A 15853-nucleotide genomic window follows, 5' to 3' on the forward strand; every position below is an offset into this window, starting at 1 on the left:
AACCGGAGGGACAAGCAACGACGTAGGCGGGAGGCCAGGAACGAAGCTTAATTTGTCTAACGAGGGGCCTCCGCTGCACCTGTCATCTCTGGACGAAGATACGGACGAACGGACCGTGGCCTCGACCAACCCCCCTAAAACTTCTCCCGCGCGGACGGGGGGCTCTCGTCGTTTCATCCCTTCGGACGGAGGCGCGTTTGCTTGCTTACTCGCCGGCTGCCTCCACTTTGCTTTGCTCGGAAACGCGTGTGTTTGACCCGACACAGTATCAGAGAGATCCCTGAAACTCGACTTGCGGAGGCCTCAACGGGAGGGGACCTTGTGGACCCAAGTGGGTTGGGAAGCCACTCTCTGGGTCTTGTTTCTAATTCGTATCGATTTGTTCTAGGCTTGCTAGTGGACTCGTCAGTAAGAGGAGCATATATATGCAAACGAAAGGCTGGTCGAGCGCTCGCGAGAGAAAAAGTACGATGACCAAAATCTAAATTGCTCTCTTTGGAATTTGCATCGAGAACACTTGTTGACCAGAGGACAGAGACTAGAATGGGAAGACGATAGTCACCGGGTCGATGGTCAACGACTATCTTTTCGACGAGGGTCGTCAGATGGTCTGGGCTAGGTGCGTGTGCCTGGCGTTTCACTCCCCTCGGTAAATCAATCATGCACGGTCACCGTGGCCCGTGTAACACGTTTTGTTTTTACGGTCGCACGCATAGAGTGTCGGCGGCGTGCAGAATCGCCGGGGTTTCTTTACGCGCGTGCATACACCCACGCAAGCCTGGTCACGCCTCCCAGGGGGACGGTCACAGTGTCAACTCCGAGCGATCGTAACTCATCTTTCCAACAATCGGGACCTTCCTACGATTTACCCAAAGTATTATGCATATCTCTCGGATCTTCGGTGCAAAACCTGTTACTGGCGACTCTACCAGAGACGACCGGACGACCATCAACGAACGACAACGATAACGAATCGCTGGTACAAAGCGATAGTCGCGCTCGCCTTTGTGATTCATCATCCAGACACGCCGGAGATCGCGCGGCGGGGGTAGGACAACAGACGATACGTGAAAGGCCGAGGGGCCAGGGTGGAGGTGGAACATCCACTAATTGGATAATTACGGAGTGCACCGCGTTTGTTTTATAATTGGGCGAAACCCGTGGAACCGTTGGTACCTCGACGTGCCAAACAACGAAACGGCCGGAGTCACGCTCTACGTGACGAACTACCCTCTGAGCTAATCCGGGACCAGAACCCCTCGTTGCTTTGCAACCCCCCGGCTCGTGCTCCCGACCCGGCACCGCCTCTGACCCCCCACACCCCCTCTCCCCCCCTTCCTCCAACAGCCCTGGAGATCCATCTACCCCTGTGCGCTCTTTTTTCAACCCCCCCCCCCCCCTCCCCCTGTACTCGTTCAACTCGAACTGCAGACTTGGAGAAATAGAATCAATTCCCCCCCCGTTGGTAGGAAAAATCTTGCATAGTTTGTAGTAAGTTAAGGGGTACCGAGTCAACTAGTAATTTCAGGATAAAAATTGTGAAAGTATTACGTAAATTCTGTAATTTGAAGGAATATACCGAATTACAAATTTACTATTATAAATGTCGTAGACCTGGAGGAACGAGACTATTAAAACGCGATAGTATGGAACGATCACGCGACTTCCATTGGGGCGGGGAAAACAATGAATACCCCTACGTGATTTTTATTCGAGGAAGAACCGTATCGTCGGTGATCCCGGAGTCGCGTGCGCTTTAATTTGGTTCTCGTGAACCATTGTTCGAAAGATCGAGGGCTCCGATTTGCGTTAAAAATATCCCTTAATACGCGACAACCCTTTTCACCGTTTCATACGAACACAAATGTAATGAATATTTGAACGAAACGAAAGAATTCTTGAGAGACGAATTTTTAACTAAATTTAGGGAAAATATAGGTGAAATGGACTCACCGTGATGCGCCGAGTAGACATTCTGTGGCATCGACACCTGTCCGTACGGTGGTGGTACTCTATTATGATTCGTGTAATGTCTGTGAACAGATAGCATGTATTTAGTAACATTGTCACGTAAGTTCGAGGTAATTCTCTACGATTATTAACACAATTTACCCAAGTATTCTACGTCCTGCATCGCTTAAGGATGCAGTCTGGGTCGAAGGTGTGAAACCAATCTGTGGTTTCCATGTGTTGCCAGTGTTACGATTCATCTGCTCGAAGTCTTGTGGTTTCAAAACTCTTGGTGGCTCCCTGACGCCCTTCAACTTTCTCGCAGGAAAGATGAAATTACTGCTATACTTTGGATCCCTGAATCTGATGCTGATCAAAGAGAAGGATTAGGAAACAACGCTCAACCTGGACGAGCATCGCGTTACATTTATTGTACCGTATTTAACGATCTAACCAGGTATAAAACAATTTTATGCGTTTGATACGTACCAATAAACTTTGTTATTCCTGACTGGTGGCCCGTTTATCGGCGACGGTAAAGTAGCTCCGTCGCCCACGCAATCTTCCGCCAATAAAACGGTACCGCGCATTCCATCGATGGATATCGGAGTTTCCGCGTCGAATACAACACGATTCACGTAAAGTCCCTTTATAAAATTGTAACTACTATTGCCAAGTCCGACGTACAATCGGTCGTCGCCGCGAACATTTCGTTTCTCTGCGAAATAAACGCGATAACGGCATAGGTATTACAAGGTACATATAACGATATAACTTGTATTATTTTATATTTTCAAAAATTAGAAATAGCACGTATATCTGGCGAATGAAACTAATTGATCACCTTAATTATCACGGTCAATGCCATTTTCTTGATGGAGGCTTCGTTAAAAAGTTATTAACGTTTAAAATTCCGCCCGTACTGAATTTTTTTCTCGAAAATGCGCAAGATTTCGGGGGTATGTCTATTCACCAAAAATGATTGTAATTGACCCCCACAGCTAACGATATTTTTTTCAGAACGATTTGAAATATTTTAATTTCGGTCGAAAAATTTCACACCTTCTCGAATTTTTTTCTGGAAAGTGAATAGGATTTCGGGGGTATGTGTAATGACCAAAAATGATTATAATTGACCCCCACAGCTACCGATATTTTTTTCAGAACGATTTGAAACTTTTGAATTTAATTGTTAATAACTTTTTAACGAAGCCTCGATCAACAAATTGGTATTCTTGATTTTCGACTTATTTTAACCTCTAAAATCCCGCATTAAAATTTTTCCCATGGCTGAACACCCTGTATATCGATTATCGAGTGATAAATTTTGAGGATAAAACTACGAGGGAATTTATAACCTAAAAATATTTTCAAAGGAATTCAGCTAATAAGATATTCACCCGATATACTTAAACCTAATATACTGTAATATATTTATATAATGGATTTCTCACTTTCTGCTTCTGTTAAGTAGTCGTAGTACGGTTCCAAAGCCTTGAATAATCTTTTCTCGTCGACGAAAGGAAGCAGAGCCACTCCTTGCCAAGCAAACTTCTTGCCATTCAGATCTATCTTAAAATCTTCGGGATAGAAATCAATGATCGGTGATTTCTGAAAGTATTCACATGAAAATTTGATAAGTATCATGTGTGTTTATTTTATATATGTAAAATGTTATAAACTTACCGGATCGCTCATTAATGTTGCCCATGGCTCGGGAACGTGTTTACTACTAGCTGCTGGAAATACGCCCATTAACTGTTCCAGTGGACGAAACTGGAACACGATAAACAGAAGTTATAAACTCTGTATCGATTGGTAGTCGTATTTATGCGGATTTGTATTTTTAAATTAGCTTACCGGTGTAGTTCCTTTTTCGAACTCTGTAGACAAGCCACCAATATTGATGAAATCACTAGCGAACGGAGCATAATGGTACGGAAAGTACCACTTCCATGACGCGCAGCCTTGATAATAATATCGTAAAACCCAACACAAACCGCGCACGTATTGTAGAGCGACATTATTTCTATCGATAAAAAACAAAAAAGATAACATTTATGTTCCGTAATATACGTAAATTTGTACGTCGAATAATCCCAACTCACCTGAACTGCAAGTTATCTGCTGATACGTCGAATTTCGATTCATAGTATCTGTCTTTGAAACCATCTTCCCATAGTCTGACTTCGTCGTGAGCTTGATCATCCTCTAAGTCTTCCTTCTCAACTTCCTCGATAGTACGTCTCTGTCCTCTGTTAGATGAATTCTGCAAAACATTCGACGCGCATAAGCCACGCGCGCAGGTAAACATTGATAGTAATGTGTATGCCCATACCTCAGGACGAATCATGCTCTCTAGAGCTTCATTAGCGTTTCCTTTTCCGTGTTCAGTTGCGGTACTAAAATTTCTGCCTTGAACGCGCATCTGATAAGCTTCGTAACGTGCGTTCTCCACTGGCTTAATGCGCTCGCCTATGGGCTGTAATCAAAACGCATGTATCGAGTAATTATTACTATTACAAACACGGTTCGTAGAGTTTTCATCAACGAAACGCACTGTGGGTGCAAACTGCCCGGTAGGGATCCATTTTGGTTTGTAATTGCTGATCGCCAGCATCCTTCTCTTCTTGTCCTTTTCACGCTGCTTAAAAGCTAGTTCATTTTGTTGTCTCTTCTTGAAAATTTCGTCCTCCACGTCACCAAGCTCGGACATTATCATTTGAACTCTGTCCAAATTCACATCCCCGCTGTCCGTCAAAAATCCCTGCAATAGAAAAATTACAAACGTACTCCACTTTTCATCTACCTTGTACGGTAAATCCTGATTTTAACGTCTCGCTTTTAACAGATATTACGTACTCCCGTTTTGTACACTATTTTCTTGTACAAATTGACAAGTCTGTCGATTGCCCCTTCTCTGATCTCCAACGACGGTAGGTGGGGCAGAAAATCATTTCCTACGAAGAAACACATGAACACCCAATCATCTATGGCTCGCTCAAAGTCGTACTTAAATGGTAGATTAGGCATTTGCAACTCTCTCTCCAAGTATTCTCTGAGTACATTTAATCGCACAAATATGAACTGGCACTCGGATCCGAAAACATTGTCTTCCTCTTTCTGAGGCGCCTCCGAACCCGTACACTCTTTCATGTCGTGCCCTAATTGGCCGCATATGTCGCACGGTTTGGGTTTATTCGGTTTGAATTCTTCACGAATGATAGTGAAATTCGGCTCGTGCGTTGCGAGGCCCAACATAATTAAATCAGCGTCAGCTCCGCACAGAACATGCTGTGTATTAGGATCGTGATCAGGCTGGGCTATTACGCAAACAAAAAATTACAATATATATAAAACATCTCCGACCATCTTCCCGCGTAATACTGCGTTATTTGTTTCAGGGGAATACCCAGCTAATGTATTAAAAATACGACTGCTTGATTACCTCTTTGTCTACGTATAAAATCCATTATCTTATGTTCCCCTTCGCCGGGTACGTTCGCATCGCTTAAAATTACTTTTATATTTCTCCAACCTGGATCATTGTTTAAACGATCGTGCACGTAATAATGCAAACATTTCGATAATCTTGCCATAAATGGTGTGCCCTTAAAGAGAAGTGCTAGTTAAGTAAATTGTTCGCTATAAATGTATCTGGATAATAAAAATATAAAATTTCGCGCGAACCGGTGTAATGCAGTTACTATCGAAATGCTCCTCTTTCGGTTTCTCCGGTGGCAAGGAAGCCCCCTTAAGAGTCAATTCGGAACGTATTCTGCTTATTTCGTTAATTTTCTCACACGTTTCCTTTGATGCTCTAAAACGCCTTGATCTCTGTTGATTCATTTTGGCTCTAGGCGCCTAGGCATTTTAATCAAACGTATTACCATAAAGTACAATTACATAATTATAAATACTTAACTAGTATTGTACGAATACTCACAACCCCATCTATGGCCATATAAAGTAATTTTCTAGGCCTCACGATACGGAAAAGGCGATCGATGCATTCAAAGATAGCTTCCATCATTTCGTCTTCATTTTTTGGTGCTGGCCTGCAATAACAAACTATTACGCAAAAACCGTTTAATCATTTATGATTTAGAATCGTCGATTACTTCAATGAACGCTTACTTATCCTCTGGATGAGTACAAGGATGGATAATACCATTCATATCAAGATACAAGTTATCAAATTCTACTCCATTTGGATTTGGATCTGCTGAATTCACAGGCACCCGCACACCATTGGTAGTTATTGGCTACAAAAGTGTGATGTAAATACATGAGAAAAGTTAGAAAATCACAAACCTGCTTCCAAATAAAATAAACGCGAGTAGATTTACAAGTACAATTTCACAAATCTGTACGAACACCACGTTTTTGGTGATATGAAATGGAGTAAATAAACTCGTCAATAAACGCGTTGTAAACCATCAAAAACATACTTCACATACGATCCAAACACTTACAAAATGTAAAGAACATCGCGGAGATTGTGCAACGGTCGTACAGTGTTCGTATATACAGGATAAATATTGCAAATCAAACAAAGTGTCTTTCGTACAAACAAACAATCTAACCTACCTTCTGTTCAATGCATTCAACGATCACGGAAGGGTACTTTCTACTCAACCACCGAAAAAATGCAGGTACACCCATCTTTCGTCGCTCGACGTCGTCTTTCTATGCACTGTATACCTTCTCTTTAACCGTTTTTCGAGAATTTGTTTATAAATCAAACGAGTACAAACTGTTTTCACCGTTCACTCATATTTAACCTACAACATAGATCGGCCATCTTAAACTAACCAAGTATACAATTTCGTGTACATGTGCTGCCACCTAGAATTATTCCCCAAAAACAGCTATCTCTAGAGAGAACTAGTCTTGCTAAATAAAAGCTGATCTAACTAGGTCTGTCCTTTATTTTCCTTTAGAAAATATCACCATAGATATAACGCGCCCATAATTACAATCAGGATCTTATATTAATATGCAAAATATTGATATTTTACCGTTATTTCTCGATTATAGCTTCATAACCCTTATAGAAAGTAAAATACAAAATACCAGTATGAAAATATCGATATATTTAACTATATTTACCGATAATTTTTTCGGTTTCCCCACTTTACTCTAATTTTTAAGATTTGTTTTAAGTAGACTTCAAACTGATACCTATTATTTTCTTATCGTAATTATGCTATCAATCTCTCATACTGAAATCGATATAATACCAAAATTGTTGTAATACCAAAACTGAAATAACTGCCGCCAATCGATACTACCTTTTGACGTTGGAAACATTGTATTCTAAAACGTTTCTACGATTAGTTTATTGTATATTAGAATGGGAGAGTAAACTCGATAATAAAGGGGATGTGGAATATAAATAAATGAAGATCAGTCCTCGACTCCGGTGATGAGGCGCGAAGACGCGACAGACTAACAATTTCCACAATTAATAAAAAGTACTACCAACATAAACATATACACGACACTCAAATTTTACCAGAATAATGATCCAAAACACAAATTATTCAGGAATATTTATTACACAACTGCTGAAAAGTATTACATCCGCCTCCATGTTCATTGGATTTAAATCTAAATAAAATGCATGAAAAATAATAAAAGAACTAGAAATATGAAGAACTTTTTTTCATAAATATAATTTAACCCTTTCCAATTGAGCAGAGTTTGAAACTTTTTCTCTAGTAATCTGAATACTTCGCATCGTGCATAAACATATATTAAATCTTTTATGAAAAACAGATTATTTACATTACTGTTTCAATTTCTCTTTCACTTCATCCGGTATCTGACTCAAGTACCATCGATGGTTCTGACCAGCAGCAGTGGCTAATATACCTTTTAGATTTGCGTGTGTTGTTTCTGAATTGTATGGATAATACTCTCCATAAATGTCTGTTAAAGTACCACCAATGGCATGAAGTATTGCCTCGGGTGCACAAGTATCCCATCTTTTGCAACCTTTGCTAGCAAGTACATAAGCATGAGCTTTCCCTTCCAATAAGAGTATTACCTACGAAAAAATGAAAAAGATATATAAAAACTAAAATAAATCAATTTATTTAATCAAGTATATGAGAAATATTACCTTGTAACCCGCACCACCGACACGTAAAACTTCGTCAGGACATAAAGCATTTATAGCTGCTTGAACAGTGCTATCAGAATGTGAACTGAAAGTGCACAGTACATTTGTTATATCTTACTATGTACATATACAACTTTAGTTGTTTTAAAACTGACTCATACCGCGTAGTTGTAATTATTCTTTTTCCATCTGGAGGTGCAACTGGTGTGAATCCACCAAATCCCACACCATTAATACCCCAAATAGTACGTCCTAATATATCATTTTTATCATCTTTATAATATGGCTGATGAATTACACCTCCAACTGCCCTTTGGCCAATTGCCACTCCTACTAAAACTGTAACATGTTCCAGAAGACCCTGTACATACTCAGATGTTCCTGAAAATAATATTTTTTTTCATATTACCTACATTTAACCAAATTCTACTTCTATAAATATATATACAGAAAGTAATTAAAAGGTATAAAGTATATATACATACCATCCAATGGATCTACCCAAATGCAAATATCTTTAAGATCAATATCTTCCAAGTGAGATGGTAATTCCAATTTTAATACCTCTTGATCTGCCTCTGTTACAACCCAATCTAAAGGTACATCGCAATCGCTTGATTCTTCTTCACCGATAATGGTAATATTTGGAAATTGAGAGCTTAATGAAGCGATAATACACCTTTGAGCACAACGGTCAGCTTCAGTTTGTAAATCATTTTTGCCTTTCTCTACTATGTTTAGACCTCCGTGGCTCATAACATCTCTTATTATTTTACCTGCTCGTACCGAAGCAGATATAGAAGAGGCTATTATTCTCGTTAATAAAGAAGCACTTTGAGCCATTTTTCAAATTTTCCTGTTAATATTAATAAATACTGACACTGCTTTTTTGTTAAATAAGAAACACCGCGTATATCTTTTACTAACAATGTTTCAAATATGTTGCATGCACAATTGAACCAAATCAAACTGCAAAAAACTTGTAACAAAAAAATTTAGAAAGCAGCATTGTTTCTCAAGGTTATGTTAGGTAGTGCAAGAAAGTGCAGAATCTTGCAATAGGTGTTTCAAAAGTTTCATGTTATTATTTTAATATTCTAATTGTTAGAATTAATTTTTTCAAACTGTACGTTACATATTCTATACATATATCCGATTACAGCTAAGATAGCGAATAAAATTTCTGATATAATAAATGGAAAATAATTATGGTTTATTTACCGTCATTCGCGTACAATTGTTTAAAAAATTGCAAATTGCATATGGATAAAAATTATCCGCCGTGAAGAAAGCCAAATAACAGTCTGTCAATTTTTTTCATTTTAAGTACTGCTTCGTACGAAATTATTAAAAACTTTCATATAAATAATTGCTTTTAGGTATTACGTCGCATCGCCAAATTCATTTCTTTGTTGAGTGCCACAAAAGCACATAGCTAATTAACATAATCATGAATAAATTCAATATTTTCAAATTAAAACCGGAAAGCAGAATTTGTAAATAATTAAAAATAAAAGAAAATAAACGTGTATCAATGCAGAAAGAATACTTACAAGACCGTAATATTAATTTTGTAAACGAAAGAGCAGATGTTATAACAAAGTAAAACATCTGCATAATCAGATTATGAAGAGACAGTTATCTATCTTGTAAAATGACCCTATATAAAATTTTTAAAATGTCCTACCGATGAAGAAAACTTCCAAACAAAAATTTAGAATACAATATTGTTTTAATAATCGTTATTAACTAGATTATTTTGTATCGCGACTATGTATGCCTCATATACGTACGTGTAAATACTGTATGTGGACATTTATATCAATCAGAATAAATCAAAATATTTAATAACATTTACTCGAGAAATTCAGCAAAATTTGAAGCACTTAATAAAATTAGATTCCTTTTAAAATATTCATTAAACAAATCGTGTATAGATCTAACCTAAAAAGTACATATATGTATCGTAATATTAATTACATTCTGCTGTGAAGAATAACAAATGAAAAAAGAATGACGGTAATGGTAAAAATTTTGAAAATTTCAAAAACCTCTGTATCACGAGCTACCGAATCTAATAACAGTGCTATACTTCGTGTGATAAAGAAATCTACTCCGCATTTAAACTTTACACAGTTTGTAAACTGTTCAACGGGAAAGATAAACAATAACAAACAGTATTACGAGCCCTACGTAGCAAGCTTTTTACCAAAATTTAAAGTCAACATTATACAGAACTATTTATCGGAAACCAAAAATGTATCGCAGTTATATTTAATAAACCCTAACACAGCTAAGGAGTTTGTATCGTTAATTAAGGATGATCTATTAAAAAACACAAATCATGTGATCGAAATGAATCCTGGTCTTGGTCTTCTGACACAGGAATTATTGAATGCCAATGTACCATTTATACATATGTACGAAAACCAATCTAACTTTTACAATGAATTAACTAAATTATGTAATAAATTACCAGAAAGGTTAAGTATAAAAGAAGCAAACCTTATTGATATATCAAGAATAATGCATTCAAGTAACATTATTAAAAGTAAACATAACGTATACGATTTATTTAACAATGTACAGAGTAAAGAATGGGAGGAAGAAAGTTGTATACAACTAATTGGTGTAGTAAACAAACTTGGGTTTATAAATCATTTAATAATGAGCACAGTGTTTCAAACCAGCCTTGCAATGTTTGGACGGCCGGTTTTATATCTTGCGATATCTCCATCCATATGGAATGTTAGTACAAGATCTTTGTCTTCAAAACTTTCCTAAAAACACATTATCACTCCTACCTAACAACTTGGGTAATTCTATAAATAATTTTTAACTTTTAGGAACTTGTAAATCCTGCTAGAAGACGCAGCACCACTTATATTATGTTTCAAATGTTATTTAACTACAAAATGTTTGGACTGGTAGATAGGAAAGCATTTGTACCATGGTGCACAAATAAAGCAAAAAGGAAACAAAGCATCTGTGACCAGCAAGACATTATGTTTTTTGATGTTGTTAAATTAGAACCAAAGCCTGATCTCTTCATATTGTTCGGTGGAAAGCAAAATGTGAAAAACTTTTGGCATTTTGTTAGGCACAACTTATATAAACCATCGAATAGAGTAATACCTACATTAGAGTGAGTATAATTATATAAATATAATACATATTGAATATTTCTTTTTGCAAATAACATATGCAACTGTTTCAGAAAAATAGTACCAGGTTGTGGTGTGAAATTAGTAAAAAAGAATTACAATATTTTTACTCAATTTAATGACTTATCTCCTATTCAAATGTACGATCTCTTCATGGAATTTCAATCCTGGCCAGAATACGAAAATAGCGCATTCGTATCAAGTGCAGATGACGTCCATAAAATGTATAACGAATATATCGAAAGAGTATATTAATTAGAATAATAAATTAATAATGTAATTTTCATTTTATCGTAATAAAATATTGTTTAGAAGTATAAGTATACCGTGGAATTGATTGTTTCTTAATACTATTCACCACTAAATACTGCGACGTACTTAATTCTACGAACCGCCAAAAACTACGATCGTCGTAGTTTACGTTCGTAACGTACATATCTGTATCTATCATTCGAACCAAAATTTTCACGATCGACAAAAATAAACAAAACGTACGCATATAACGTCACCATTCAGTATTCGAAAACCTTACCACACATCTAATCAATGTCTGCTTCTCCTTTTCTAATGTACATATACAATACAATCTATTTACCAACATTATACCGAAATGGACCTGTACAGACATGACATCGTTTTAATATCATCATACCAGTATTCGCATAATTCAGTTTCGTTACACATAATAAAAAAATAACATAAAATACCGTTATTTTATCTGTCTTTCTAATGCAGATTCATTTTTTGACTCAAACGTAAGAGAATTGTTGCTACGAACATATCTGTCGTCTGTCTCTGGTAATACTGACCCTCTCAGCGGGGCCCTCTGTATCTTTCTATGGTACTAAACTTAAAGAGTGGGACAAGGTCTTCGGACTCTTCTTTATTTGCTATTGTTCCTACAAACGCATTGACTAATAGATGGAAAGCAATAAAAAAATGAAACATGCAATACAACCCATTATGAAAGCTAAATACGAGAGAAAAACTTATGCAAAAATACTAAAAATGCATGTACTCCCTAAGCTTTCAAAACTTACCGCGGTAAAACATCATGCAATTATTCCAGATTAATATTTCCTCGACCAATTCCAATTAAAATCCATTCCAACACTTTTTCTAAATAGTTTCCTCTTTAGAACTATCTATAGAAACCGATACTGTGCAACAAATTTGAATTATTTGTTGAAATGCAACGATTATGTTTAAAAAGTATGCGAATTAATTCTCTCAAATTTTGATGACCATTTGTAGCTATTCAAAACTATGAAATTTAATAGAAATATATAGTAACATATCGCAGAAATTCTCTTTTATCCTTTAAGATTAAATTGAACTAGGTAATTGTCTATGCCTGTAAATTTCACGTATTACCTAATTTTTGTTTAAAATCATACGTTTTTACAAAAAAAAAACATGGTTTTTAAAAACTAGAGGTGTAGTAGAACAATTTTATTCCCAGGCTCGTGTTCAGGATGAGAAATTCTGCAGGAGTGCTGTTGCAAAATATGAAAAACATTTTTATTAGTTAAGCAGTGTTGTTTGTATTTATTAAATAGTTGATTTTATATGTATTTTTCATATTTTGTTCTTGGAAAGATATAATTGTACACATATTTAGCAACAGTGAGAGGAAAACATCAATTTATCGCAAATGCGTAATAGTGCTATGATTGACCTTGAAATTTCCCAGGGTCATGTGAGGTCATTTAAAGGAATATAGTATACCAAGCATCATATGTATCTTGAATAATAAGTAATAATTGTCTTCGAATCTTCAATAACAAGTAATAAGTGATGATGTATATTGACGTTTGCATTAAATTGAAATTTAAATAACCTATATATAAGAAAAGAAATATCTGTTACAGTATTATTTCAAAACTTATACAATATTGTACATGTAAAATGAAGTGGATAATTTTTGGTACTACACTGATAATATGGACTTATATTATAATGTGTCAAGATATTGTGTTCCCAGATGATGAAGAGACATCTCACATTAGTGGCAACAATGCAGTGGTAATTATGTATAATGCAAAATATAAATTATGTATCTAGCATAACAATGGAAATTTAATAAATACTTTTTTTCAGATAACAGAGCGTATTCCAGTATCTATACCAGGTCAATGCCCCCAAAATATGCTTCTTTATCCTGGTGTTGGAAACAAAAGCACATGGATATGCGATTGTAGGCCTAGATTTTTGTATTTCCCATTAAATGATACTTGCCACGAAGCTTACATGCAAGGGCCTTGTGCACCACAGAATTATGTAGTACTTCCTAAAAATGAAGCTGTTCCAAAATGTATCAAGAACCCCTGTAATGTAAATGGCTTAGTACCATACAATGGTACATGCTATTCTCTAAGAACTATAGGTGGTCCTTGTGCACCAGATGCAGTATTAGGAGTAAATGAAACTACTTTTGAATTGGGGTGCATACCAATAGATATTGCACCTTTTATAATAATTCAACCACCTAAAAGGCAATGTCCTCTAGGAAGTCGCAGAAACAGTCTTGGAATATGTAGAGAAGTAATTTAAACCACTGATCGCTGTGAAGCACAATATTTTTTACACAAATGATACGTTGTTTATTCATTAGAAATGGTTAGTATAATAAATAATGGTGTATAGTTATGATTCAGATATATTATGAGAATATATTACATAGATATTTACAAAATATATTTAAGTTAAATCGTTTCTAATATGAAATTCGTACTCTATATACATTCTCGTAAATTTTTACACTTATAAAATTTATATTATCAATATTCTCTATTAAAAGCTATTGAACTAATTGAAACATGTGATTATTTTATATTTGTTATTATTCTAATATATTTTATATTGAAATTATAGAGAATATATAATACAATAAAAATATTCTATATTTTACTGTTGTTAGTGTTCTTTAAATTAAACAATAACGTTAAACTTATATTGCTAAATATATGTTAATACTAGCTGTAATGGCTCTGAGTAATCTTATCCAGTCTTGATATGTATAAACATTAAAAACCATCTAATAAATTATATTTTTTAACCATGAAATATACTTTTCATTTCAAAGAACTTGACTATCCTACTAGAAAATGTAAGTTTGGAAAACCGATTTCATTAAGTATAAATATTTATTTGAAGAATAAAAGTAGCAATATCACTGAAATATTATTATTTCTTCTTTGCATCTTATTGTTAAAGCAATATACAACACGTTTGCATTCCTAATTTGATTCCTGTATTTCATTACTTCTGGCAGCTTCTATTAATCTTTGTCTTTCTCTATACATAGAAACTTTCATATTTTCTAACTGGTGATATCTTAATAACTTCAATACTGCAAAAACTGACAAACCGACCCAAACAGATAAACTGGTCCAGGTTCCAAATTGAGCTGCACCTAATTCTATATGAAAACCAGATGTATCTATTCTATCTGCTTTATCAATATCATTTCCAGCTGCTAATTCACACGATGGGAATCTTTTTGTCATACACTGGCACCAGGTCATAAATCCAAGCGTCACGATAATAGCAGCAACCAAAGTGATCGTCGTGAGAAATATTGAACTAATAACATCTATGAATGCAGACAAAAAAGAACTGTCTTCCCCGCGATACATAAATACAGAAAGCCTATAGATCTGTACTGCAGATGTCACAAATAATATTACACCTATGAATATCGTATAATCGCAATAAGCTTGGGAAGCCCAGTTCACTACAATTTGTCCATCCGATTCTTGCCAAGTGCCCGTAGAGAACAACAGACAATATCCTCTGTAAATAAAGAGTTACAGCAATGACACATTGCACATATATTTCAATGATGCTTGTTATTTGTTTTACTCGGCGCTGCAATTACCTGAATTCTTTCTGATGCAAACTCATAGGTATGATAATGCAAAGTGACAAAATATTAGCTACAATATATCCGGATATCTGACTAAGAAGTAAAATATTGGTCAATGCCATGTTTCCGACGATCAGAGAATTTTTATTCGGACGATACGTTCGTAGTAATGCAAAATTACTACCCTTGATTAATTTTTAGCAAACCGCTGAGTATCTTTTGACAGATCATTCGAACCGATTCGAGCACTATGTACCGTGAACTTATTAATAAACGCGTACGCAGCAACTGACATGATAACATGAATCGGATGCGTTCAGTCTGGTAAACCTTACAAAAATACTACTCTCCAACTTTAATAACTTTCAAACGTCTTCAAATAACTAAATGCTGAGTACGATTCGATGAGAACAGTTTTATTCAAAATATTCCATTGTCTTATTCGAAACGCAAGTCTCAATTGTACGAAAAAAATAAAAAATCTCTGTAACTGCAAAACATTTGTATACGATTTATTTACTTTGCAATGCTACGTATTGTTTTCTTTTTTTTCCCATTAAAATAGAATGCATTTAAACGGTAATGTTTCCTTCTGAATATGTATGCAATTATGTGTATATACATACACACACACACGATGTAAAACTTTTTAGATAACAAATTCGAATAAAGAATAAAACGTAAATAGCTTTCGACTTATTACATGTTTTATAAAAATCAAAATTTCAATTATAAGATGAAATC

At 35.6% G+C, this 15853-nt stretch overlaps 5 protein-coding genes across 11 annotated transcripts in view; 2 read left to right on the forward strand and 3 right to left on the reverse strand.

The window, feature by feature from the left end:
- Positions 1–6746, reverse strand: part of Rat1 (5'-3' exoribonuclease 2 Rat1) — a 33289-nt gene extending 26543 nt beyond the window's left edge. For both annotated transcript variants that reach the window (XR_013081022.1, XM_076781502.1), the window contains exons 1-15: positions 6541–6746; positions 6088–6215; positions 5897–6008; positions 5641–5814; positions 5399–5561; positions 4813–5273; positions 4511–4717; positions 4289–4432; positions 4059–4219; positions 3811–3979; positions 3637–3726; positions 3405–3561; positions 2440–2668; positions 2113–2319; positions 1954–2033 (exon numbers count right to left, since the gene is read on the reverse strand). Coding sequence is in view for 1 of the 2 variants with exons in the window: in XM_076781502.1 (XP_076637617.1) it covers positions 1954–2033; positions 2113–2319; positions 2440–2668; positions 3405–3561; positions 3637–3726; positions 3811–3979; positions 4059–4219; positions 4289–4432; positions 4511–4717; positions 4813–5273; positions 5399–5561; positions 5641–5814; positions 5897–6008; positions 6088–6215; positions 6541–6615 (2557 nt within the window). In the remaining variant the exon portion in view is untranslated. The remainder of the gene's footprint in view (positions 1–1953; positions 2034–2112; positions 2320–2439; positions 2669–3404; positions 3562–3636; positions 3727–3810; positions 3980–4058; positions 4220–4288; positions 4433–4510; positions 4718–4812; positions 5274–5398; positions 5562–5640; positions 5815–5896; positions 6009–6087; positions 6216–6540) is intronic.
- Positions 6747–7490: 744 nt separating this feature from the next.
- LOC143349910 (3'(2'),5'-bisphosphate nucleotidase 1) lies at positions 7491–12019 on the reverse strand. 4 transcript variants are annotated; one of them, XM_076781566.1, is made up of 5 exons: positions 11837–12019; positions 8563–8933; positions 8239–8458; positions 8078–8162; positions 7491–8002 (listed from the first exon to the last, which is right to left on the reverse strand). In XM_076781566.1, the coding sequence occupies exons 2-5, from the start codon at positions 8918–8920 to the stop codon at positions 7742–7744; spliced, it is 924 nt and encodes a 307-aa protein (XP_076637681.1). In that variant the 5' UTR covers positions 8921–8933; positions 11837–12019; the 3' UTR covers positions 7491–7741. The 4 variants fall into 4 exon arrangements, with proteins under 4 accessions (XP_076637681.1, XP_076637680.1, XP_076637679.1 ...); XM_076781565.1 differs by lacking the exon at positions 11837–12019 and adding an exon at positions 11217–11389; XM_076781564.1 differs by lacking the exon at positions 11837–12019 and adding an exon at positions 9631–9713.
- Positions 10091–11555, forward strand: Mttfb2 (mitochondrial transcription factor B2). The gene is made up of 3 exons (XM_076781550.1): positions 10091–10825; positions 10924–11222; positions 11295–11555. Exons 1-3 carry the CDS (start codon positions 10091–10093, stop codon positions 11494–11496), a joined length of 1236 nt encoding a protein of 411 aa, XP_076637665.1. The 3' UTR covers positions 11497–11555.
- Positions 12020–12414: 395 nt separating the features above from the next.
- On the forward strand, positions 12415–14069 carry LOC143350059 (uncharacterized). Of its 3 annotated transcripts, none has more exons than XM_076781848.1 (3): positions 12415–12453; positions 13113–13266; positions 13342–14069. In XM_076781848.1, the coding sequence occupies exons 1-3, from the start codon at positions 12443–12445 to the stop codon at positions 13792–13794; spliced, it is 618 nt and encodes a 205-aa protein (XP_076637963.1). In that variant the 5' UTR covers positions 12415–12442; the 3' UTR covers positions 13795–14069. The 3 variants fall into 3 exon arrangements, with proteins under 3 accessions (XP_076637963.1, XP_076637965.1, XP_076637964.1); XM_076781850.1 differs by lacking the exon at positions 12415–12453 and adding an exon at positions 12665–13028 and having other exon boundaries at positions 13342–14064; XM_076781849.1 differs by lacking the exon at positions 12415–12453 and adding an exon at positions 12667–12981 and having other exon boundaries at positions 13037–13266; positions 13342–14062.
- Positions 14070–14076: 7 nt separating this feature from the next.
- Positions 14077–15419, reverse strand: LOC143350058 (transmembrane protein 179). The gene is made up of 2 exons (XM_076781847.1): positions 15122–15419; positions 14077–15036 (listed from the first exon to the last, which is right to left on the reverse strand). Exons 1-2 carry the CDS (start codon positions 15229–15231, stop codon positions 14481–14483), a joined length of 666 nt encoding a protein of 221 aa, XP_076637962.1. The 5' UTR covers positions 15232–15419; the 3' UTR covers positions 14077–14480.
- Positions 15420–15853: the final 434 nt, after the last annotated feature.

This window comes from Colletes latitarsis, chromosome 14, assembly GCF_051014445.1.
Source record: "Colletes latitarsis isolate SP2378_abdomen chromosome 14, iyColLati1, whole genome shotgun sequence".
NCBI lineage: Eukaryota > Metazoa > Arthropoda > Insecta > Hymenoptera > Colletidae > Colletes > Colletes latitarsis.